The 26,074-nt window shown below is 41.4% G+C and overlaps 2 protein-coding genes across 2 annotated transcripts; both read right to left on the bottom strand.

Moving 5' to 3' along the window:
• Window positions 1-707: 707 nt before the first annotated feature.
• Window positions 708-2,615, bottom strand: c1qtnf2 (C1q and TNF related 2). Its single transcript, XM_056285560.1, has 3 exons — window positions 2,473-2,615; window positions 1,896-2,153; window positions 708-1,364 (listed from the first exon to the last, which is right to left on the bottom strand). The coding sequence occupies exons 2-3, from the start codon at window positions 2,143-2,145 to the stop codon at window positions 724-726; spliced, it is 891 nt and encodes a 296-aa protein (XP_056141535.1). The 5' UTR covers window positions 2,146-2,153; window positions 2,473-2,615; the 3' UTR covers window positions 708-723.
• Window positions 2,616-4,162: 1,547 nt separating this feature from the next.
• slu7 (SLU7 homolog, splicing factor) lies at window positions 4,163-23,584 on the bottom strand. Its single transcript, XM_056284172.1, has 15 exons — window positions 23,472-23,584; window positions 22,499-22,680; window positions 16,626-16,779; window positions 16,455-16,535; window positions 16,148-16,312; window positions 13,857-13,925; window positions 13,322-13,453; window positions 10,011-10,108; window positions 9,860-9,927; window positions 5,706-5,845; window positions 5,439-5,600; window positions 5,211-5,315; window positions 5,006-5,083; window positions 4,646-4,768; window positions 4,163-4,555 (listed from the first exon to the last, which is right to left on the bottom strand). Exons 2-15 carry the CDS (start codon window positions 22,669-22,671, stop codon window positions 4,376-4,378), a joined length of 1,728 nt encoding a protein of 575 aa, XP_056140147.1. The 5' UTR covers window positions 22,672-22,680; window positions 23,472-23,584; the 3' UTR covers window positions 4,163-4,375.
• Between the last annotated feature and the right edge of the window lie 2,490 nt (window positions 23,585-26,074).

Below are 26,074 nucleotides of genomic sequence, written 5' to 3'. Positions count from 1 at the left end.
CCCGCTTTATTTTAACTGTTCATACTTTTACCCCCCTCTCAGCCGTTTCCTCCGGCAGACACCGCGTTAACAAAATCGCCTCGGCTGCACCAGCTGCTGTTGCGGTGTGCGCGAGACGTGAGTACCTCGGGGAGCTCGGGACTTGTAGTCCCGCGTGGCGAGGACTACAAACGTGCGTTTGAGCCGAGGGGCGGGGAAGAGAAGGCGGGTCGGTCCAACGTCGATCTGTTCTGTAAATCCTCAAATTGGATTAATTAGCGCATTTTGGAAAAGGATGCCGGTAAGTGAACAAATTTAACAAATACATACAAATAAATTGAGGGGTCTACATGTAAGCCGAACAGAGCTCTCTATTTTTATTTTATTTGCGCAATTAGCAGTGTGTAAACACAGCATTTTCTGTCTTCTTTCTTTTTCCGAATGCACGTTTTTTTTAAACGTGAATTATGGTCGTATCAGATCATAATTTCAGTTCACCTTCAAAGTGTTTTGCAAATCGAAAAGACTCGTCCCCAAGACGAGACGACTAAGTGCCACCTGGTGTCGGAACTTTATATTTTATACTCATATTTTACATATACAATTCTATATTCCTCAAACTTTTGTTTTTAGCCTACATTTGAGTAAACCACCCACAAAATACAAAGTGTCATCAAAGACGGTTCACACATCCTATTATGTACATTGCAAGAAGTTAAAAGAGCACACTTCTGGACTTAAGGATCAACTTTCAGCTTCAGTATTAGCTTTTTTGTCAGCTTCATTGGGATGTTCTTCATCAGCGTAGATAAGGAAGCCAGTGAACATACTGTCCGTCCAAAAGGGGTCGAAAAACAATCCGTTCTGTTCTGAGTAGAAGATCTGCAGCCAGATCTGGTCTGAACGCTGCAGGTGAAGAACAGTGGAACCGGATGCGACGTCATGATTCCCTGTGTTCGCATCAAATGTCTTGATCTTGTACTGCCCATTGTGGACCAGTCCAATAGCCAGGTGCTTGTTGGACAGGGTGATGTCATAAGTAAAGAAGTAGACCCCAGGGATGGCACAGACAAACTTTCCACTGCTGGCGTTGTAGTGATTTCCCTCGTTCAGCAGAATGCGGCTGAAGCGGATGGGCAGACGTTCTTTAGGGTAGCTCTTGGTCATCGCCACAGAGAAGGCTGAGCGGGCTGCTGTATTGCAGTTACAGCGCCCTGCAGCTCCTTCCTCACCTATGTCACCTTTCTCACTCTTTTGTCCCTTTTTTCCGGCCAGCCCTGTTGGCCCACGTGGCCCTTTCAGTCCCCTAGGTCCTGCTTTCCCGATAACCCCCTCGCGACCTTTCATACCTGGCTTTCCAGGGTTCCCAGGTCTCCCTGGCTCACCTAATGAGAGTGATAAGATGATTACAGGATGGCAGTGCACATACAAGAAAAGGTATCCCATATTAAAGCTGTACACATTGTACTTATCACATATACTTATAACCAAAAAGTCTTAATAGCAAGTCTAGTTTGATAAACAGCTCGATGTAATTTGCCTCTGATTAGAATCTGTTGCCTTCTGATACAGTAAGTGTCTATAGGGGAAATCATATTAACATATGCAAGCAATGTAAGGTCCATCCATCCATTCATTATCCGAACCGCTTATCCTGCTCTCAGGGTTGTGGGGATGCTGGAGCCTATCCCAGCAGTCATCGGGCGGTAGGCAGGGAGACACCCTGGACAGGCCGCCAGGCCATCACACAGCCCCCCCCACGCACACACACGCACAAATACACATTCATACCTAGGGACAATTTAGTATGGCCGATTCACCTGACCTACATGTCTTTGGACTGTGCAAATGCAATGGCAATGCAAGGTAACGTTCATAATTTAAACAAGAGTACATGAGGTGACACAGATGTTTACCTCTATCTCCCTTTTGTCCCTTTTCTCCATCTTTCCCATCCAGGCCATCCTTCCCTGGAGGCCCCATGGATCCAATCGTCCCTTGTGATCCAGGATGTCCAGGGTTCCCTGCAGGCCCCTGTGGCCCTGGTAGACTGCAGACAAGCTGGGAGGAATGGATTGTGATGTTGTGACCTTTCTTGAATGAGGAATATGTTGACTGGGCAGAGATGAGTGACAACAAATGGATCATAAGGCAAATCTGGAACATGATGGCCACTGGAAAGTCAGGAGAGAAAAAAGGACAGACTGGTATTAATATTTGCTTGCTTCATAGATGGCGATGGATTAGGCTTTAGTTTGCAAGTCACAATACTGTTCAGATATCTGTTAAAAATATACATTCAAAAAAATCTGCTATGTATACAGTTTAGTAACACTTTTGAAGTATCAGCCCAGACACAAATCACATAAAATGTATCCACGTGTGTCAATATTTAAACTAGAAACATCCTACTGAGCTATCTAGCTAGCTAAAGAAGGCAGCCTACGTGCTTGAAAAGAGGAGGCTGGATATGCAACAAAAAAAAGGACTCACCAGCTGATGAATTATGACCAGTGGGCTTTCTTCAGTACTACTCAACTCCTTTCTCTATACAAGAGCAAACGGACTAGTTAACATGATTCTATGATTGCAAGACAAGACAGTGTTCTTGACGAGAAGCACAGCAAAGAAATCTAGTGCAGGGAATCACACAATCCATAACATCCACCCTGCTCAAGCAAGCACACTCTGCCAACAAATACTTTAACAGTGATGTCATTAAATTCAACCCAGAGCAATGGTGCTGCACAATCACAGCAGTGACACATGATTATTTGTCCACAAAATCAAGATAATAGTGAGGAAGGAAAAAGGCTATTGAATAATACTATGAAATAATCATGAGACTTAGATAACAAATACTAGGTGACATTTTGTGGCTCGCCTGATTAGGTTTTAAGCTGATAGGATTCAAGATTCTAGGGTTTTTCACATACTTCACGTACAAGTACAATAAGCAGTGATTTAAAAAAAAATTTTTTTTTTTGCAAACTCCAAAACTGCAGTAAGAGAAATGGAACAACAATAATAAAATGAGAATAAACTAAAGATATAATACAAATTTAAAAAGAAAAATATATATATATATCTGGGTAGTATACAGAGGGTATATCTCGATAAATACATATACACAATACATACAAGGACGGGACTCAGGTCCCACAGATTTGTCAAGCTACATCTCAAAAACAAATATAACCAAATAGCATGAAGACCTTGAAATTAATCATGGAAAAACTGCGTATGAGGGTTACCAGATGTTTCTGTATAGTGCGGATATGCACTGCCAAGAACTCAAAAACCAGTAAAAATATCCCAGCTGTAAGATTAGGGAGTGCCCTGTATGTGAAATTACTGCTCACACTGTCAGGGACAACAATTCCAATTCATAAAATATAAAATGAGATCACTTTATGGAGATTTAATGAGGAGCTTCATGTGTGCGGCACACATGCTGCACACATGAAGCCACACAAAAGCCAATGAGGGGTAATCCTTAAAAATATTTTCATAATTTCAAAGCAATTAAGAGCTGATATTTTGTCCTCTTCAAGTTTAACTATATCATGACAGAATTCCAACTTTTAAGATAATTTAATGTTTTGTGCAAACCTTTAATGTTGTGTGCAAACGTTCTCTTATATGCTCCATCAAAAGTTATGATTGAAAGTAAATCACACCACCTTGGAGGCTAAATACATTCTTACACACAAGGGGAACCTGTCCTTCTAACAACCCCCAAATTGGGGTGTTGCAGTGGCTTAGTGGTCACCCAACAGCAATTCAATTCCAGTCCCTATGGAGTTTGCATGTTCTCCCTGTTTGTGTAGGTTTCCTTCCACAGCACAAGACTTTAGATGAATTGTGTGACTGTGTGTATGGGCCCTGCAATGGACTGGCAATCTATACAGGGTGTTTCCGTGCCTTCTGCCCAATGCCTGCTGAGATAGGCTCCAGCCCCCCGCCACCCTGAATTGGATTAAGTGGGTATAGACAATAAGCCACTAAGTAGAAAGCCTGAAATGCTGCAATGGAATTTGAGGAGTATGTCTCATTCCCTCTGTAGGTTCATGGTACAGGAAAGGTTGTTGCACATACTCGAGTATTTTAAAGCCATTTTATCATTACTGCATGCCACACAGGTAGTTGATGAAAAGAAAAAAAATGTACACACACACACAAATGTGTAAAAAGTGTATTGAGCCATGAAGGCATTTATTACACCCAAGTAAATATGTTACATTAGTCCCAAGCTTGCTTTTTACTGCAGATCTATTCAGTATTTACAACAGATATATATCTAAAAAAAAAACCTGTGGCAGTGATTGCCAAAAGACACATCAGTATAGTGTGCTGCGGCACCAAATGACTTAAAGTCTACAGGGCTGGAAGGAGGTCACTGTCCCAGGAAGGAGGCCATTGGGTCATCTGGCCGGCTGCGCTTCATGCGGAAGGCCTCCATCTCCTCCTCAGTGGGCTCCTTCACCTCCTGCAGGCTGCTGTAGGGCCTCTTTCTCTCATCCAGCTGCATTATCGCTTCCACCTGCCTCAGACGCTTGTCCTCTGCATCTAGGGCCTGAAAGGAAGAGGAGGAGGGGTGAGACATTTTAGCAAGGCCAAAGGAGAATAAACAGAAACTGACACACAGCCATGTCAGACACGTTACCTTTCTCAGTTTCTCTTTCTTTTTCTCTTCATCCTCTGACTCACTGCTATCAGAGCTGTGTTTCTTCTTGTTCTTTTTGCTTTTCTTTTTCTTCTTTTTCTCTTTCATCTTCTCTTGGTGCATCTGATTGTTGAAAAACAATGAAGGGATGAGGCACATAATTTAAGATGCCAAAAAATAAAATACGATTGAAGGTCACCTCCAGTATATATTAATTATTAATTTTAATTGATCTTTCTAAATATACATTGTCTTCCATGTTTCAGACAGACATGACTAAGAATTTTTGATTGTGAAACCCCCATTTGGGTTTAGACATAATTTTAATATATAGGTTTTTATCCCTCCAACATCACTTACTTCCAGTAAAGACTTTGGTTGTTCTTCCTCCTTAGGCTCCTCTAATCCCTCTTCAAATGGGACGCAGGCCGAACTGCTCTATAAATAAAGTGAAAAGACACAAGTAGGTCATCAATGAAAATGACAATAAATGGTCTGGTACGCGCTGAAACAAAGTAAAAGGTCTGTTTCTCTAAATATTATAAGTGGATCTGGATCTACTTACAGCTGTTTCGATTCCAGCCTTTCCAGTGCAGTAACTCTGCTTGACCATGGAATAGCAGCACTTGAAACCCCAGAAGCCATCCTTCCAGTAAGACCCCCAAATACACTACACACAGAACAATTAAAATTAAAGATTGACAATAAATCAGAACATTGACAAAGTAAATAAAGATTTCTTAGTGAGTACAAGTTAACCACTCCGTACTCCTTATTTTAGAGCATTCCTTACTGTGTGATTGTTGATAAGCACATCTTCTTCATACTTGGACCTGGCCACCGCCTTCTCAAGTCCTTTTAGTACAGCACCATGGCGGGAATACTCCATGTAGTCCTCTGTCTGGGCCAACAGCAACTCCCGAGGAGGTGCATCTAGATGCTCCTGGCCTCCATACTGTTTGATGCATGCAGAAACACACAAACATAATGAGGGCCCATCAACAAATTCAAATAAAACTCATCAATGTGCTGCCTGCAGAGGAACAGTAGATCTGCATACCTTCTCTAGGATGCTCTCCTTCTGTTTTTCTTTGAAATCCTCCTTCTTAACCTTGAAGGACTGGTGCAGCAGCTCCAGCTTTGTAGGATCAGCCTGCAGGTGCACCTCAGAGCCTTTCTCATAGGCCTCCCAGGCAAACACTGACAGATAGAAAAAGAAATTGGAAATATATGCTACATTATGATCAGCTGTTTGGATCAGCTGTTTGGGACTTGACATAATCTATGATGAGCAACCATTGTAGTAATGGCAAATGCAAAATATTAGTTTCATGGGTGTAGGTTTGTATGAGAATTGTGGACATAATTTTTCAAACTTTTCACATCCTGTGATTACATTGTGTATTTTTTTTAACACATGCTTTTACCTACACATACTAGGGCATGTGCACTTGACTGCATTTGTGTTGGGGTTTTTTTCAGGAGAAAGGAATTTTTTAATCGATTCCTTGAAGGCCCTTATCTGTAATCACGTGATGAGATTGAAGATGGTGCCATACTATGGTGACTCGCTGCAAGCTGGTCTCACTTTGTTGTTTGTTTTCATGTTATATGTCGCTTTTGTTGCACAAAACACATCTTGCACAATTACCTATGATTGCCAGACTTTACTAACATGAAATTAGACTTTCTGAACTACTGGAAGCCATGGGATTGGCCAAGAGAGATTACCTATAAACAGGTACCACCATCGAGTAATGGCTGCAGACAGCGCTGCTGGATCCGAGGTAAACAAGGTGGCACCCTGGTGAGGCTACGATGGCGTCCTACCCGGCCCCCCGATTCCCAGCATACGGTCTAAAGTCCAGTCCCTTGACAACAAGCTGGACGAACGTCACTGTCAAACAAGCTCTCAAATGGGCATGAAGGACTGTTGTATGTTCTGTTTTATAGACACTTGGCTAGGGCCTAATACAATCGGAGGGTTTTTCTGTGCACCACATGGACCGTTCCATGACGATTACTGGCAAGGTAAAGGGAGGTGGTGTATGCTCCTTTCTTAACAATTCATGGTGCACTGATGTGGAAATAGCCTCTCAGTCCTATTTGACAGTGTTGGAACAACTAACAATAAGGTGCAGACCATTCTATCTCCCAAGGGAATTCCCGTGTGTTTTTAACAGCTGTCTCCATATATTGCCGTAAGCTACTGCTGCAGTGGCGCTGGATTAACTATATGGAGCCTTTAGCAGGCAGGAGAACATGTACCCTGAGGCCATTTCAATTGTGGCAGGGGACTTTAACCACTGTATCCTGAAATCTGTGCTACCAAAATTTTACCAACATGTCACCTGCCCAACCAGAGGCAATAAGACTCTCAACCACTGTTACTCCACCATCAAAGCAGCTTACAGGTCTATCCCACGACCTCACTTTGGGAAATCCGACCACCTGTCAGTGCTCTTGCTTCCTGCCTACAAGCAGAAAGTGAAGTGCGTGCAGCCCACTGCGAGGACAGTACAGTGCTGGACAACAGAACACAAATCAAAACTTCAGGGATGTTTTGAATCAACAGACGGGTCAGTCTTAAAGGATTCAAACTCAAGTTAGGATGGGAATGCTGAATTGGTCACTGGCAATATTAGATTCTGTGTGGATAACCATCCCAACACGGACTACTTGCTTCTACCCCAACCAGAAACCCTGGATTAACAATGACATTCACCTGAGGTTGAGGGAGCATACCACTGCTTTTAAATTGGGGGACAAGGAATGCTACAAAAAAAACCCCAGGTATGACTTAAGGAGAACCATCAAAGCCGCTACAAGACAATATAGGGACAAACTGGAAAATTATTACACTGGTGGTGACTCACGGCACACGTGGAGGGAGCTGCAGCCGATTATGGACTATAAATCTAAACCCAGTGTGGCTATCAACACCTCTGCCTCTCTCCCGGATGAGCTTAGCAACTTTTATGCCTGCTTTGAAGCTCACAACTTGGACCCAGTGACAGCAGCATAGTGCCCACATGATGAAGTCAATCTACAAGTGACAGAGGCTGATGTCAGTAAAACTTTTAAAAGGGTTAAGGCTCGTAAAGCTGCTGGCCCAGATGGCATCCTTTCCTGTGTCCTCAGGCATGTTGCACTCAGCTATCTAAGGATTTTACTCATATTTTTAACTGTCTCTGTCACTGTGTGTGGTTCCTCTGTGTTTTAAGAAAACCACCATTGTGCCTGTACCGATGAAAACACCTGTCTCTTGCCTAAATGATAAACAACCAATTGCTTTGACCTGTTATTATGAAGTGCCTGGAAAGATTGGTAATGTCATACATAAAATATAACACTCCTGTTACCCTTGGCCCATTACAGTTTGTTCCAACAGATCTGTAGATAAGCCATCTCACTTACTCTGCATACAGCTTTAGTACACCTTGAAAAGAAAAATACCAATGTCAGAATGTTGTTTATTGATTAGAGCTCTGCTTGTAATACAATTGTACCATCCAAACTGGTGTTGAAACTCAGAGGTCTTGGTCTGGGCAACTTTATCTGTAATTGGCTATTTGATTTCCTGACAGACAGGCCCCAGACTGTGAGAATAGTTAAAACATACTCATCTACTTTAGTTCTTAGGACCGGTGTGCCTCAGGGCTGCTGACTCAGTCCCCTATTGCACAGTCTGTTTACACACAACTGTGTTGCCAAATATGGCAACAACAGCATCATTAAATTCGCAGATGACACCACAGTGACTGGACTAATAAGCGACAGTGATGAGAGGCCCTATAGGAGGAAAGTGGAAGATTTAACCATATGGTGCCATGACAACACCCTATCTCTAAATGCCAATAAGACAAAAGAAATCATTGTTGACTTTAGAAGGATCAGAGGAAATCACATTCCTATTTCAATCAATGGGTTATCTGTTGAAATTGTGAAAAGAGTAAGATTTCTCAGTTTGCACTTCACAGACACCCTCACACGGTCCCTCAGCATCAATTGCATCCTCAAGGCACAGCAGAGACTGTATTTTCTGAGGCGTCTAAAGAGTTTTGGTACGAGCACCAAAATTCTTGTGAATTTTTATTGCAGTACCATCAAGAGTGTCTTGACAGGCTGTACCACAGTGTGGTACAGCAATCTGACTGCTCAGGACTACAGACTGCTTCAAAGGACTGTAAAGACAGCAGCAAAAATCATTGGCATGGAACTACCACAACCTCATAATATTTACACCACTTGCTGCAAAAGTAAAGCCCAAAATAAGATTAAGGACACCAGCCACCCTGCTCATGTTCTGATCTCGCACCTTCCATCTAAAAAACATTACCGGAGCATCAAATCACACACCACCCATCTCAGTAGTAGTTTCTTTCCACAGGCAGTCAGGTTGCTGAACAGCTGACACATCCATATGTACCTTACATTGTGTTATCGTGTACTGTATATATAATGTATGAATTCATCGTGTACAGTCTATGGAGGTCTGTAGTGTTGTCTTTTTTTTTGGAGGGGGGGGGTGGGTGTGTCCTTGTGTCCTTTGTCCTTGTGTTAAGGCAGAGAGAGCCAGAGCACAAGAATTTCATTGTATTCTAATACACATGACAAAGTTGAACTTGAACGTTAAAAGCAATGGACTTGAGAAATATTTACAAAATACAAAAATCAACAGATCATTTACCTTCTTTTATCTAGCTATGCAAAACTATTTCCATAATCCTGTCATGTGTTCATAAATTTCACCGATATTTTCTCTTTGGGCAGATCACCTCTCCAGACAACAGAGGGATTAAAGAAAAGTAATCTGAGTAGCAAAAGATGCATTCTTTATGATTTCAATAAAGCTATGCCAACAATAGTGATAACTAGGGAACTCGCAAGCAATGTTCTATTTTAGATATCTAATCCACATAAAAAAGAACTACTGACAACATACCTGGCTTTTATAAAATGCCAATATCATGTTGTTTTTTTATTGTGATTGGTGTTACCTTATTGTGCCTCATACCAAATGCATCACTATTGTGCCCATTATTTATTATGACAGGTGCAAATGCCCTGTCTGGTTTCCATGCTGCTCTACCATTTGAAAAAGCAAATACAGGTTCTATTACTCCAACTATGGAATAGTATGATGAATTCCAAATCTGTGGAAAGTGAGTAAGTGAAGGAACAGAAACTAGGAAATAGCTCTCAGAAACTTACACTGTGTTTGGGCCATGGTTATGGTGTCCCCTGTGTAACGTACAAAGTTGTCTCCAGCATATCCCACCCTGTAAAAAATTAATAGCCAAATGTTTTAGAGAGAAGATCAGGGTTAAGTATGAAAAACCAAACAAACAAAACGATAACTCACTCATCAGGATTCATGCCAGTGTTGAAATATGGGTTCTCCCTCATAGCGCGAGTCTTGGGGTCATAGTAGGCCGAGTTGGGATCCAAGTTCCTCAAGTACTATGGAGTGAAGGTAAATCTTCAGATTACTGGACATCACAATATTGCACTACATGACAACAGTACTCATCTACTCTACCAGCATCTTGAGCTCAGTACATATCGTGGGCATACACTGTGGTGATTGACGGTGTGCTGCATTTGAATTAGGGGGTCAAAGGATTTTTTTTTCAGGGCCGATACCGATTATTAGTAATCAAGGAGATGATAACCAATATTTGGAACTGATATACATTTGCTGTAAAAATGAAAATCTTGGTGTCAATATTTAGAATAACACAAACTCCAACACAAAACTTCGTTGAAATGCCTTAAGCATATGTTTAATTAAAAGAGAACTTTTCATTATCTTAAAACAAAAAGTGCAGGGAGCTCCAAGCAGCAAGAAATAATGTTGTAGCCCATCAAATTTTCTGCTAGTCAGCTGGCTAAATTATGGACCAACAAAAGAACTTGACGTTCACTATCGCATTCAAGTTAGCTTTACGAGACTCAACATGAGGTTACGTTATTATGACCATCGGCTACCTAACTAAAATGGAAGGAGTCTGTATGTATGTCTGTCCTAGGGTTGCCACCTTCTATGTAGAGAAATAAGGGAATCCCCCAAAGCCCCCCCCCCCGAACGTACAGATGTATTGGGAATCCAATACGTCGATACATATGGTGTGAAGTGCTTTAATGCAGAACAAAATAACAAAGGAACTCGGAATTATAAGCATGACAAAAATATTTGCATTATACTTTGAATTTGTAATATTGATTGGTTTGACACAAACAAAACTGAAACATCAAACATAACATTGTTTTCATCTCAAACAAATGTAAACCATCAGTAACTGCAAGCAACTGACGGTGCTATTTTTAACTGTGCAAGGCAACCAGAGTTAGGCCTAATGGCAACAATGACGGCATGACACTGACGCGCATTCTCTCACAGCACACAGAGCTTGTCGGTCTGTAGCTCACCACTGAAATTAAACTTCTCCACTCCATTTGTATAACTAGTTTCATTTTACTTGATGTTATGTTATTATCAGCACTGAAGACCTAGTGTATATATAAAAATACACGTACGAAAATACAGGACAAATCGTGTCCCTTATTATCTCAATATGGACACAGCACTTTATTTTCCAATACAGGAGGACTCCGTATTAAAGGACGTGATTTTCTCGATAACCATTAATCCGATCAACTTCACACTTGGTGGATGAACTGCCGAGGACCCAAGGAAGAGAAGTGCCGAGTGTGAAATTGTTAGGATGAGTGGTTCTCGAGAAAGCTGCAAGCAGTAAAGTTTTCAGGGGAGTTATCCCTCCAACCATTATTCAAACCGCTTATCCTGCTCTCAGGGTTGCGGGGATGCTGGAGCCTATCCCAGTAGTCACTGGGCGGCAGGCGAGGAGACACTTTGGACAGGCCGCCAGGCCATCACAGGGCTGACGACACACACACTTATTATGACGTTAGTCATGAATAAATTCTGCCTCTTCACTTCCTGTGAAGTCAACGAGTGGTAATATCAACAGCGCCACTCTGCCTTTGCAAGTACCGCTGTGGTCGGAGAGGGGATTACACCCGTAGTCCTTCTGCTTCTTCACTTGCTGTGGAGTCAAAAAGCACAAACATAAACAGCGCCCCTCTGCTATAGCTTGTTTGTAGTCACGTGATTCTGATAACGCGCAAGTTTCAGATGGAGGGCAGGAAGTGAAAAGCAGAATGGAGGAGATGGAGCTAGTTTAGCCCGAACTGTGCTAGTTTAGATGATATTATGAGAGAAAAGTATAAACAGAAACTAAGATATGTTGGACATGATCCTTATGTTATGAAGAGTGATTTTTTTTTTTTGATGAAGTGGTCACTGCACACACGCGCATTATCCGACTCCACTCCTCCCGACCGCAGACAACGGTTCGCAAGCCATTTTTTCTGGTGTTTTCGGTCAATTTCCCCCCTCATGAACAACAACTTTTGGTACTCAATAAAAACTCCTTGTGGTTTCTCAGTTAATGACGCCAAACATAGGCATTTCGAAAGTTTCTGCTAGTGCTTCCTATGTAGAAAATCACTTCCTGCCCTCCATCTGTAATTCGTGACGTCATATGCAAACAACTTATAAACCCACACTGTGGTCAGAGGGGAAATTACATTTGTATTCCTTCAATTGTCGAGTGTGACGTTTGGATGAATGGGCACTGCACTAGTAACATGTAAAAACACCAACTCATACGGTCAAATAATGTTATGTTTGCAATATGGTAGCTAAAACAAGTTCCAGTTGAACTTGGCACCAACGTTACTCGTTAAGCTATATTGTCAACATTAAGATAAAGCTATCGCTACATAAATGAACTCTCATCTCATAATAGTTAACTGTACATCACTGCAAGAAAGTGCATTATTCGGGAATTTTCAGTTGTGTAACTGGGAAACTGGGCATGCTTTTCATAGAAATAGATCACAAGATTGTGGTGTTTTTGCAACTTCAGTGTAGATGATTGTGATGTTTATTGGAACTTCGGCAATATCTGCTGCATTAAATTCGAAACAGCTTCGGTCGCTCACTGGAGCTGCTCTAGTCCGCAAATGTGTGTTGATAGACTATTACTCGTGACGTGTAACCAATCAGATAGTACTGTGGGCGGGACATTGCTCGAGAACACACAGTGGTGACTACAGAGGTGGCTGCATCAGAGCCAAAGTAGCACATTTTTAAATGAATTTATTTTATTGGCGATCGGATTAAAAAAAAAATTCTGATAATCATGAAAATCGGATCCAAGCCAGGCTGACAATCTGTCGACCCCTAGTTTGAATGGATCCACCAGTGTTTTCCCAATGTTCATTCAGGAATGGCACTCAGTGTAAGCAATAAAAATGACCCACATTTGAGAGTAACTGAAAAAAAAGTAGTAAAATATTGGTTAAATAATACTTTATGTGTAATATAGTAAAATAATAGTTAAATATTCTTCCTTGAAAAACTGATAACTCCAGTGTAAATGTTTACAAATTATGTTATCATTATGATTGGGTCTGTAAAAAAAAGTTGTCTTAAAAACTCCCTGCAACTGAATCATGGACTGGGTGCAACACGGGGACAGATCTGGACCCAAATGCACCAATGCTATAAAAAGCACCAAACACTGAACCCCCACCCCGCCAAAAACAAAAACAAAAAACTTGTCTGCACAACTCCTTCCCCCTTACCTTTGCAATATCTTCTCTGATACGCAGATTCCTGACAGTGATACGTCTTTTGGAGTCGAAGTTTTGACCAGGCATGTCGATGTCATCAGCATATTTATCTTCATCCTCATCCTCACTGTCATGTTCCCGCTCCTGTATGGAGAGGCTCGTTACTGGGCACATTCAAAAAGTCTTTGGTTGCTTAAGATCCTATTAGATGGACAAAAACCTAAGTCTTCTGGACAAAAATATCGCAATCTTGGCTGATGTAGTCAAAGACTGTCGATGAGTTAAGTAACACTCAAAATTAAATAATTCTCTTATCTCTACTGATTTGTAAAGGACTCCTACTAAATACAGGGGGCATTTCAAAATAAAAAATAAAAGCTGTTTTGCATACATCCAAATTCAAATTCAACTCAACCATTCCTACCATCTATTTTGAAGATTTGCTGACATCAAAACTAAACAATGAAAATGTCCCAACTGTCTGCTTTCATTTCAAATGAGAAAAATATTTTCATTATGTTGACAGTTGGAACTGGGGAGCACTTACAGCTTGGTCCATCAGTTTCCCTGAAGCCAACTCATCCTGAAGCCTCTGGGCCTTCAGCGTCCTCTTGGCCTGACATGAGTTATAGAAACACAAAGTCAAGAGTTGTGTATTAAATCTTTAATAAAGCCATCATAAAGCTAAAATCCTGAAAAATGTCCTTTTTTTTTTATCTTACTGACACCTGTGGTGATACTGACAAATGCATTGGTGTTTGACCACTCCAATTACCAGAGTTCCATTCAAAATAAAACGGTCACCAGTGCCAGTGTTAGCGCCGTCCCCTCTGCTGAATAAATAAGATTAGGTCAAAACCTAGTATATTGCTGGACAGTATATGGTCAATGTTTGAAATTCAATTTGTTAGAGGGATAGTCAGTGGTAGTGTCTATAATGTGAATTCGTGGATATTAATTGTTCATCTGCAATTTTCTGTAGTAGTCTCAGTTATATTGGTTGTTAAAGCGTACTGAAGTAGCATATGACATGACATGGTTAAATGATGTTCGCGTAAAAAAAAAGCTATTAATGCATTTGCAAGAACAATACTTTCTACTCATATCTTGGGATGTTTGATTTGAAAGAGAACTTAATTTAACTGTAATTATAACTATTCTCATTATCTATTAATTCCCCCTCCTCTTGCATCTGTTTCTATCTGCGGATGTCTCTCATTTTTCTAAGACTCACTCTGTACTGACAGGCAAATACACAAAGAATGGATTGCCGCCGCTCATAGCGCCTTGAATTGCACATCACTTGCAACCGCTATCTGTCCTGTCTCAAGGTTCAATTCACAAAAGATATTGCGCTAATGATATTTCAGCGCGAACACACCCACAAAGTTGTGCAGCCAAGGGAAATTTGCCCTTGTTTTGCATCCGATTTCAATTATCCATGTGGCAAAGTATAAATAATGGCTTTACACCAAGAACAAAGTGTGCAGGTTCAAATCATCCTTGATGTCATCAAGTATAGCACGAATTGTTTGACCTGGCAACCTGTATCTGCGGATGATTTCGGTCTCAGTTAAATCAAAAAGTGATATTCTCCTTCGAAATATCTGCTCATGAGCACAACTGGCATGACGATGCCTTCACCTGGCTACAATCACTGCAGCCATGATCCCTGGAAAGTCTGGGCGTGACACCCCTTATAAATGCGACACTAATAATTTTCACTCTAACTCCATGTGGCTATTAGTGCTGGTGTTTGTGAACTGGATATTTTTTTTTTGCAATGAGGCAATCACTGCAGCCATGATCAGTGGAAAGTCTGGGCGTGACAACCCTTATAAATGCGACGCTAATAATTTTCACTCTAACTGCATGTGGCTATTAGTGCTGGTGTTTGTGAACTGGACATTTTTTTTGCAATGAGGCTCATTTGCACAGAAAGGGGCATATTTTACACCAAATATATGCATATTACCTAATGGAAATACGTGCAAATAGCGCCAGAGCACCGAGACACTATTTGCTTGGCAGCACAGTTAGGGGTGCATTTCACCCTTTGCGGGTGCTTTGAGACTTACACGGTTTCTTTTTGTCTCATTTGTGCAGGTTTAGAGGCCGCAAAAGCCGCACAATCCTTTTGGGAATTCCCCACTGAGTGTTTTGTCAGTGATTGTTATTTGGGGTGCTTTAACTGTGCACTCTTCCTCAATCCTCTTGACGCTCAGCCAACCAATCGTGTAACTTCAATGACATTGTTGGTCACCTGATCCAGCAGCCCAATCATGTCAAACTGATCACTCTGTCACTCTAACGTGGTCGCTCAGTCAGTCAGTGACATTCGCGTTTTTAGGGCTGGCCCGCCAGCCGGTCCAGCCAAAAAAAAAAAAACCACACAGCTGACCCTATTGAAGCTATCCATGCTATAGTATCTGCGTGTAAAACTCCATTAGCTCGGCCTGCCATATCTGCCTCTTAACCGTAGCAACTTTACCTCTTTAAATTTGTTGCTTCCTGCCTTTTTCTTTTGCATGTGGCTGCTATGGTGAAGACATACGTATAATGCTAGGTTTCATGTCAGATTGCCCATAAAAAGTTCTACTACATTTATTCAAATGTCTACTACAGTAGCCATTAAAATGTCTACTACAGTAGCCATTAAAAAGAAAAAAAGAAAAAAAATCCAAAAGCATTAATGAACTGGATATTTATGAACTAGCTAGTGTCTTAAATATGCCAGAAATAGAAGGTATCACAAAAAAGACATTTTGTTTCTTGGTCTTCGGTGTTGTAGCTTTAACCATATAACTTGCACTGCAACATTTTGACTCGTGTGCTTACCAAATCGACTTTGGCATACTCCTCCACGATGCGCTGGTGATCTTCAGGATCATACCCATTCCAGCGATCCCTCTTCCCATCATAGTCCAATGACAGCTGCACCTGACTGTGTTCATCTGGTGCAATGCTTATGCCTGTGAACTTTGCCCCCACCTTTCTGGGCCGCTGAAAGAGACAGAGATTTTAGGCAAATGTTTATCAGTAACAGATGAAATTATGCGGCAGAGGGTAATTTAACATAAAATATTGATATGTGTGTTCTTAAATGGCAGATTAAAGATTGTTTTAAATGTTACATTTGTTGTACCTCCAAACAGTCTTTCTTCTTGTGTGTCATGGCACCACAGTTTTCACAAGCTCCCTTACGGAATTTTGTAGTCAAAGGTGTCTGTTCATAAAGGAAAAAAGACTAAGGATTAATAGTTCCATGTTTATGTTTACATATTTGATCCTGATTAATATATGTTGGAAAACTCACGTCTTGCACCCCTCTCTTGTACCATTCTCCAATGAAAGAGTACTGCGGTTGTTTTTCGTCCTGTGGCCTCTGATGCTTTAGTGTAGGCCTCTTTGAAGGGTCGATATACCATGGCACTGATGAAATATACTGTGGTATATGAGGATTAATATCCCTGGAAAATGGAAATAGAAATCACGAGAAAGCTGTAAGGTTCAACAGCAAGTGTATATTTATGATTTAATGATGAAATCACATTCTGTCTTTATATTTCTGTTGTAAATGTGGTTTTCTGGTTTAACCCACCAACATGACTAATGAGCTCTCACTTGGTATCTGTAATGGCATTTCTTCTGGATGTCAAGTTAAGCCACTAATGAGCTATAGGCACAGTAACTTCAGTCTGACGCGAATGACAGGAGATGTAATCCTGTTTAAAAACGTTTACTGAACAAGTTTTCAATTACATCGTGTCACACGGTAGAAAAACTTTATGCTCCTGTGCCTAACCCAGCTTTCTCTCTGACTCAATCACTGAACATGAGGTCACTCAATATTAAAGGAAGCGTCCTCACATTTTGGCTCTTACGTATCTGGCCCCTAATGGTTAAGCAGGAAGAAACATTAACAAACTAACTCAAATAGTAAGAGCTGTCAAACTTAAAACAATTATCAAACTCAACTCAAATGCAGAGAGTCATCAGCCATCAATAGACTGCAATTAACTATTTTAAAGTCCCTTTTTATTTCTTCATGTTTTTTCATCATGTGGTCATTTTGTGTTCACACTGCTTCTTGCAGCAAGCACAGATACTTTACAGGTCTCTCCAGGGTGCTGGTTTTGGTCTGCAGCTTCACTCAGCATACTATTCCACTGGAGGCAGGTATGGTTTGGATTATTCTTCTCATTATCCATGTGTTTCATGGGGATACACTGTCGACTACTAACACCACGTCTCCAGGCTTGAAGTTTCTTTTCAGTCTTGGCCACTTCTGGTGCTCCTGGAGAAGAGGCAAGTATTCACGAATCCATCTGGTCCAGAATAAAGCCGCAAGTTATTGGACTTGCATCCACTGTCTCCTAGCATACTGATCATCCTTGCTGAAGATTCCCGGTGGCATGTTGGGCTGTACTTTCATCAGTAGCAAATGGTTGGGTGTTAAAAGCTCAATTACATGTGGATCACCTGACGGGCTTGTGATCGGTCGGTCATTAATTATATTTTCAACCTCACCTGAGATCTTCCCGAAACCTAACTAAGACACCAATAGCGTATTGGTGAGGTCAGGTCCCTGCAGTAATTGACCATTCAATGACACATCCTGATATGAAGCCGTGCAGTCAAACACGACACAGATTTTCTTTTTCTTTGAGTGGTATACTCCATGATGTGGGATGTACCAGACCCTGTTGTCATCGGGGTCAATCAGTTCTTGAAGAACTTCAATAGCATAGCCTTTATCAAATAGCCTCTCCATTAAGGCCTTGCAAGCATCAAGAAACACATTCTTTCTCAGTTTTCTCTTCAGACTAGCAGCTCGCTGTTCAGCCACACAGCGGTGGTTTGGCATTTGAGCTGCTTCATATCTCAGCGGAAGCCCCACACAATAATGCCCATCCATGAACCTTGTTGTCTTTTGCACTGACAGCATAAACTGTTTGTCTTCCTGAGACATCTCTTCCTTGCCATCATTATGATGTTCCGGAAAGTCTGTGTTGTACTGCTGAACCAGTAGCTGTTCCATTTCCTCCACTGAGATTCGGTTGACACTGTAATGAATTCTTATCCGTGGAATGTACGCCCTCATTCTTTACAGGTCCGCACACCATCCAACCCAGAACGGTCTTCACAGTGTAGGGCCCATCATCTTCACTACTGATTATGTGCCACGGCTCCATTGCCTTTGAGTTGTTGGCACCTATGAGAAGGCCCACATCAGCATCAATGTGTGGTAAACTTACTTCACTTAGATATGGCCACTTTTGCAGATGTTGTTGACTGGGGATGTTTTCTCTCTGTACAGGGATGTTGCTGTGTGTGAAGACCTTTGGTAACTAAATGCACTTCATGTCCTCCAGGCTACACACTTCCAGGTCTGAGAGCATATAGCTGCTAATCAGCTTCTGTTCACCAGGCTCCTTTTGGCCCACTGTGCTTAACAAGATCTGAGTGGGCTTCCCTTTCACATTCAGTTTCTTTCAGAGCTCCTCTGACTAGAAAGTGGCTGTACTTCCAGGGTCCAGAAAAGCATATGTCTCTATAAGCCTCCCACCCTTATGGGATCTAATTTTCACTGGCACAATTGATAATGTACACTCTATCTCTCCGGCCCCAGTGTAGCCAACTATTTCTTGTGCAAAAGACTTCCGAGTACCTGTGACCTTTTCATTTAGAGTGCTGTCATCATTCGTCGACACAGGCGTTTTCTTGTTGGCTTCTTTCTCCTCATGAAGAATGTCTGGGTGTCTCTGTGAGCAATTTTTGCACACCATTCTCTTCTTGCAGATCTTGCTAAGATGGCCTTGTGTCAAACACCCAAAAAATATCCCCTTTGTCTTTGGGACTTCAATATGCTCCTTGTGCCAGCTCTTTAAATTTGAAACAAGACGCCCTCTTTAAATTTGAAACAAGACTCCAGCGTGTGATTCTTTTGACAGAAAAGACACAGTGTTTCGAAGGCATTAGACACTTTGAATTGGCTAGCCTGCTTTGCTGCTACATCTGGTCTTTTTCTCGCCACCATCACACTGGTTGCGAAGCTGCTTCCTTTCAGCCCACTTTTGATGGGTTTACCCTTTTCTTTGTTTTTCCCTGCTGCAGATGTGCAGCTGTCTTGGAGGTCGCCAAAGAGTGGATCCATAGCTATTTTTGCCTGATGGTCAACAGATAACAAGGTCAGCAAATCTTGCTCTGTGTCCTCCCCTTTCCTTGATTTCAAATGCTGCATTGCACCACCTTTCCCTGATTTTGTATTCCCTCAATTTGGATACCACTATCCTCATATTTGAAGGGTTATCCATTTCCTCCATGAAGTCCACATCTTCCATTGCCAGTCAAAAATATGGCATAAGCATTCAGCGTTTTTCCGTCTTCGGACTTTATTTGCGGCCACTTCAGGGCTTTATCAATATAAGCGCTAGCTATCGTTAGCTCATCTCTGTAGTGCTTCTGAAGCAGTTGTTTTGCTTCCTTGAATCCTCTGTGCAGTGGCATGTGTTCACAGCTATGCACAAATTCTTGCGGTTCTCCTGCAGTGTACTGTTGCAAGTAGTACAATTTGTCCTGATTACTATCAGCTCTCTGTGCAATGGCTTGTTTGAAAGCTCTGATAAAAGATCTATATGTAAGTGGATCCCCCTTGAACACTGCAACGTCTTTAACTAGCAGCTGAGCCTGTTTCTATTGATTAACGAGCATCTCCGTTATCATATTTTGCTTCAGAATTACTTGAAGAATGCCATCACTGCTTCTGTCACACTGTTGCCTGTCAGTGTTGTCTGTGTGTCTTGGCCTCACAACCTGTGGCTCTGTAAATTGCAGTGACCTGGATGCTTTCGTTCCTCCAGATACAGGCATGTTAGTGAGCGGATTATATCTCTTTCTTCTTCTTTCACTCGAACTCCACCTGCCACGTATGATCGGACATAGTTGTTCAGGCCATCTTCTGATCTCTCATACTCTTTCAGTACTCTCACTTGAGCTCTCTTTTCTGCAGTGGCTGTCTCTAAATTCAGCCTTTCGATCTTGACTTTAACACGTGCTTCCTCCAATTCAAGCTTCTGTTCTTCCTGTAAAGCTGCAGCACGTGCAACTAATCCAGCTAGCTTTGTTTCTTCATTAGCACAAGTTGATGATCTGGCAGACATCACAGATCAGCGTCCGACAAATGAACCCTTTTTTCGTGCCGGTGTGATATTACCAACTGTCACTTGTGGTGCACTATTTTCAGGGCCTACACCATTATCTAGGTCTTTATTAGGCTTGCAACGGTTTTCGGTTTAAAACCGAACCGTGCGGTCCACCCTGTACGGTTCAATCCGCCCTTATGGGCCGTGGGTTTTCGGTTTTGCAGTTAAAATGTGCGTGAATAGTTGACAGGCGTTTCTTACTGCCGGAGAATGGATTTTTCACTGTGTGCCTGTGTGCAGGCAGGCTGAGACAGCCTGCTGCAGAAAACCCCGCCCCACGAGTAAATATCCAATCACTGAATCATTGAATACAACGATGAGGGAGACAAAACAGTGGACAGAAATAACACTGTGTGTTGCAAGCATTGTTTGACCCATGCCCCGTACTACGCAAGTGGAAACACTTCCAATATGAGCCAGCATCTCCGCCGTCACCACCCAGATGTCTCGCTCTCTGGAAGCAAGACAGACGCACAGGTAACCGCACCAGTGAAAAAACAAACATCTATCAGAGATGCTTTCCAACAAACCTATCGCGCCAACTCAGAGAAACACAAAAAAATAACCCGTGCAGCGGGGGGTGTTCATTGCTAAAGACATGCAGCCCTTTTCGGTGGTTGGAGATGTGGGCTTTCATCTGCTAATGCATACGCTCGATCCGCGCTACGTTATTCCCTCCCGAACTTATTTCACCATGTAATTCGAAACCGAACCGAACCGAAACCGTGACCCAAAAACCGAGGTACGAACCGAACCGTGGGCTAACTGGACCGTTGCACCCCTAGTCTTTATTATGAAAACTATATACCTCATTATCCTCAGCTGTTCCACTTTCTTTGTTTGTTTTGCTTTCACACAAAGCATCTACCCAATTTTCATTTTTTTCTGCAAACTGTCTGATAGTCATCATCTTAGGTTTAAACCAATTGCTTAGATCAACAGCCTTTTCATCTTCAGGCAGATGATCTGCTACTTGCTGGCTGAGCTCTTCAAACTTAATGACAAGCGTGTATATGTCATGGTGCATGCACTCTTGCACTTTTTGCAAACTGCCAGCCTCACTCATCAAACTTTCAACTTCTTTCTTTTTACCAGTTATCCGAGCTAATACCCCTCTTCTGGCTCCAAGGAGTTTGTGCAATTTATTCGCCAATGCTTTCTCAGTTAGCTTGATCCTTCTTTTAGATTCCATCTCTACAGTGTCAAATCCTTCATCTTCAGCCATCATATCAGCAAAGCAATGTGTAAATTGTTTGTAAATGATTAAAAGGTATTTCCACTTTTCTCATCAAACAAGTGCAGCACAACTTCTAAAACACGCAGAAACTTCAATGGCTTTTACGAAGACAAGCTTTCGTATTTGCACTCAAGAGTATCCACTGAGTGGCTAGGATCTTGAATCAAATTAGCTTCATCATTCAGCAATCACTTCAGAGGGTCTGGCCGTCTATCTTCAGAAATGTGAGTCTTTTAAAGGTTCTCAATCCTTTCTTTTACCTTTCCGAAGTTTTCTTTTAACAAGGGCATACTACACACGTTGCGTTGAGGTCTTCCACGCGTTGCATTAGCTAACATCCAGCTCTCCTTCGTAGTTTGTTCATGTTAATTTCCTCCAAGCAGTTTTTCTACTAAATGTAGTGGCATTCCTTCTGGATGTCAAGTTAAGCCACTAATAAGCTGTAGGCACAGCAACTTCAGTCTGATGCGAATGACAGATGTAATCCAGTTTAAAAATGTTTTCAATTACATCGTGTCACACAGTAGAAAAACTTTATGCTCCTGTGCCTAACGCAGCTTTCTCTCTAACTTAGTCACTGAACATGACGTCACTCACTATTAAAGGGAGTGTCCTCCCATTTTGGCTCTTACAGTATCTAGTTTCATCCTTTTGTAAGACTAACCAACCCATACACAGCCCAAATCTGAGCCACTCTGCCCAACATTGGACTAGCTTTGAGACATGCTATGATGGTTTCACACTTACTTTCCTTCCTCATCCACCTCAGCTGGAGCATTTCCCAATTTTCTTTGTTCCTCTAGCTCCTTCTTCTTCCTCCAGTCCTCTCTGGTCATCTTCTTGGGCTCATCAAGCCCCACTATTCCCTCGGAGCCCACTATTCCCTCGGAGCCAGCCTGCGTCGTCCCTTCCTCGGGCATTATCTTAATCTGAAACGGTGACTTGTTACTTGATAGCAGCAATATAACAATATGTTAATATTGATGTTACAATGAGTTTTAAGGGTTTTTCTCTCTCTCTCTCTCTCTCTCCCTGTTCGTTACCCTACTCGGTGCTTTCCACAACACGTTGGCCTTTCGTTAGCTCTGACAGAACGCACACATTTAAGCTTTATCGGGATTCTGGAAATGGCTGCTTTTATTATTATATTGAGTTCTCACTCACCACTGCTGCGACAGATGCTTTGATGCAAAAAATTGACGTGAAGCGTACCAGAAGTTCACAGCAGGGAAAATATTTATAATTAAAAGCCATGATTTTCATAGCAAGTAAAGAGAACGCTAATACCGTGTAGCTGCAAATCCAATCATTTTGTATATACTGTACTGTACATTGTACGTATACTAGTACGCTGTCATATCCATCTACCTCAGGCATGTAAGTAACCTGTTAACTATTTCAGCAACTCTGATATATTCTCTGCACCGCTGCACTTTATCGCCTCTTATTTCGCCTGTTTATAGTCAATACTTGTGTAAATATCTGAAGATTGTCGTGTTGTTATTCTATGTGAAGTACACTGACAGAGCCACGAAACGGGAGTCAAAGGTATGTGCAAACTTCCATGGTCAATAAAAGTGATTCTGTACGGTTTCTGTTAGAAATAAAATTACGCTAGCTGTGACGTTTGAAAATAGAGGCTAACATTACCCTTGAATTTATAAATCAACCTTATTTTCATGAGCCAAGATAGAACCTCTACTAATGATTTTTTAGTTACCTTGTCAAACCAAAAGTAAAACGTTGGTTTTCTTCGTAAAAACGTTTATTCGCTCAAATTTTTTATCCTCTTCAATACACGGAAGCCGTCGCCATTTTACATTGACTACTGCGTCACACGATTTCTTCTTTTGTGGTTGTAAAAGAGCGCCGTCGCTAGAACGATTGGTATTAGTGCGACACCTAGCGGATGGGCCTGCCGAAGGCCCAATATTCAAGTGCGGACATTCGATGTCACTACTTTGATAAAATGTAGGGTGACTGTGGCTGTGGAGGTAGAGCAGGTCGGCTGGTAACTGGAGGGTTGACAGTTCGATCCTCGGCTCCTCCTTGCAAAAATGTCGATGTGTCCTTAAACAAGATACTTGACCCCTAGCCGCTCCCGATGAGCTGATTGTGAGCTTGCATGGCTGACGCCGCCGTCCGTGTATAAGTGTGTTTGTGCATGAGTGTGAGGCATTCATTCATTTTAAAGCGCTTTGAATGGCTGTTACAGCTAGAAAAGCGCTATACACATGCAATCCATTTATTTCAGTGGTTACAGGTAAAATTGTGGTGTATTGGATCGAGCACAACAAAAACCAAATCTATAATTTGTATCTAATCTTACATCTCTAAAGTGTAGACATCATTCAGAGACAGTAGATGAGCAATAGGGCCTGGGAATGGGAATGCCCCGCTTGCAAAACTGCACTCACTGTACATGAATAGTGCTGGGTAATATGGAACATAATACCACGATATTCGGGGATTTTAAACGATATCGATACGCATCACAATCGGCTTGCATATATGTAAAAACACCATATCTTAAGAGTCCAACTGAGGTTCATCACAATTTAATTGTTTGGGAATTTCAAGTAGGCCCATGATATCAAATAAAAAAAGTAGTTTTTAAACGCTACTCCCTGAAATATCTCTAACCTCAGTTTTTTTGAGGAATTTTAGGTAATAAATTTTCGATATTAATGTAGACAACAAAATTGAGTATCACGGTGTGACAATATCTGCATTTCATCCTGATACAATACCACTGAAAGACCATAAATGATACTGAATTTGTCCCCAGCTGTGGAGCAGAACTTAACGTAGTGTCAAAATGTTTTTCCCAATCCGACAAGTCAGAGTTCTGTACGAGACCCAGTTGAAAAACACAAAACGTGACACTGTAATAGTCTAAAAGATTGCTAAATACAAAATTATTAAAAAAAATATAGAATTTACTTGACTCACTGGATTATTTTTGCTCCTTATTTGTTGAGTACTTTCCCTACCGCTGAGTGTTTCTTTTAACATTTAAATACAAAATTAGGCATCAAGGCGTATAATCAACAGCACATATCTAATGAGAAAGGACAGGTGGACAGTGTACTGTAAAATGGTAATGCTCAGTGTTTGAGAATACAGTGGCTCGAAGATTCACTTCCTAAGTGAAGTGGCTCACTACACAGTACTGAGATATTTTTCACACAAACTGTAAGTCATCGATTAAAAAAAATGGCACACAAACCTATCTGCAAAATGAACACATTCTTGTCTGTCATCCTTACTTTTTTTGAAAACATTCATTTTACCTAATGTTCCTTTGACCCCTGTAGTAATCAGTTACAGAAATGCTCGGCTGATTTCATAGCATATTTTCTAATTCGTACAGGATATTTGAGAAATGATTTCGCTAGTTAAATGCCATTCTTTCTTAGACAATGCAACATTCACACAAGAATTGTGTGAACAGTGTGAATAGAAATATATGAAAAGATCGCAGGCGAATTAAGAAATTACATCATAGACATCACCAGCCCATACTCAAAACATAGTCAATCTTGCCACCTGAATTGGTGTGCAGTTTTACACAGGACTATAAAACTGGTAAGAGGACATACAGTGAATTTCCAAAACTGAGGAAATATCACAGTGGCAAATCAAACCACCACAATTAAACAGAATATCAAAACATGTTAGGATCTCAACGGAGGGGAACTTAAGTCATTTTTACATTGCATGGGAACACTCACATTGAGGGGAACCTGGAACTTGACAGCTCACATGAGAACCACTGGCTCAGAAGCTGCCTGACATAATTTAACAACACCGACATTGCATTCGATTGTTTTTCTGTAACCAACAATAAACTTCATTGGTGTAAGCAGATGGCAACTTCAGACTGAATTGTCTGGATTGAGGATATGCCAGAATTATTACAGAATCCCAACACTCATTTTGGCGGTATAAAACTCTACTTCTGAAAACTCTAAAAAGCACTGTTCTTAATGCCATAAATCAATATATGACATGTATTGCTTGATTTATTTACCAGATACACGCACTAAAATATAAAAAACATGAGAACGCATTATGCTAAATAGCTCACTTTAAATCTGGCCTTGCGATCAAATATGCCAATTCTATCACAGACATTTTACCAGATGTGACCTACTGGGGAGCAAAACGTTGGATCCAAATAATCAAGTATTTTGATTTTACTCGAATTCGATGGCTAGAACACAGATCATGTATGGGCAAACAGTGTTTGGGACAGCTAAGGCGCATTCCCAAGTCGAGGAATGTTACTGCATATAATACTATGAATTCAGTTTTTTTTTC

This window comes from Lampris incognitus, chromosome 1, assembly GCF_029633865.1.
Source record: "Lampris incognitus isolate fLamInc1 chromosome 1, fLamInc1.hap2, whole genome shotgun sequence".
Taxonomy (NCBI): Eukaryota; Metazoa; Chordata; class Actinopteri; order Lampriformes; family Lampridae; genus Lampris; species Lampris incognitus.
The sequence above is the reverse complement of the archived record's forward strand: the minus strand, read 5'-3'. Positions and strand labels throughout refer to the sequence as shown.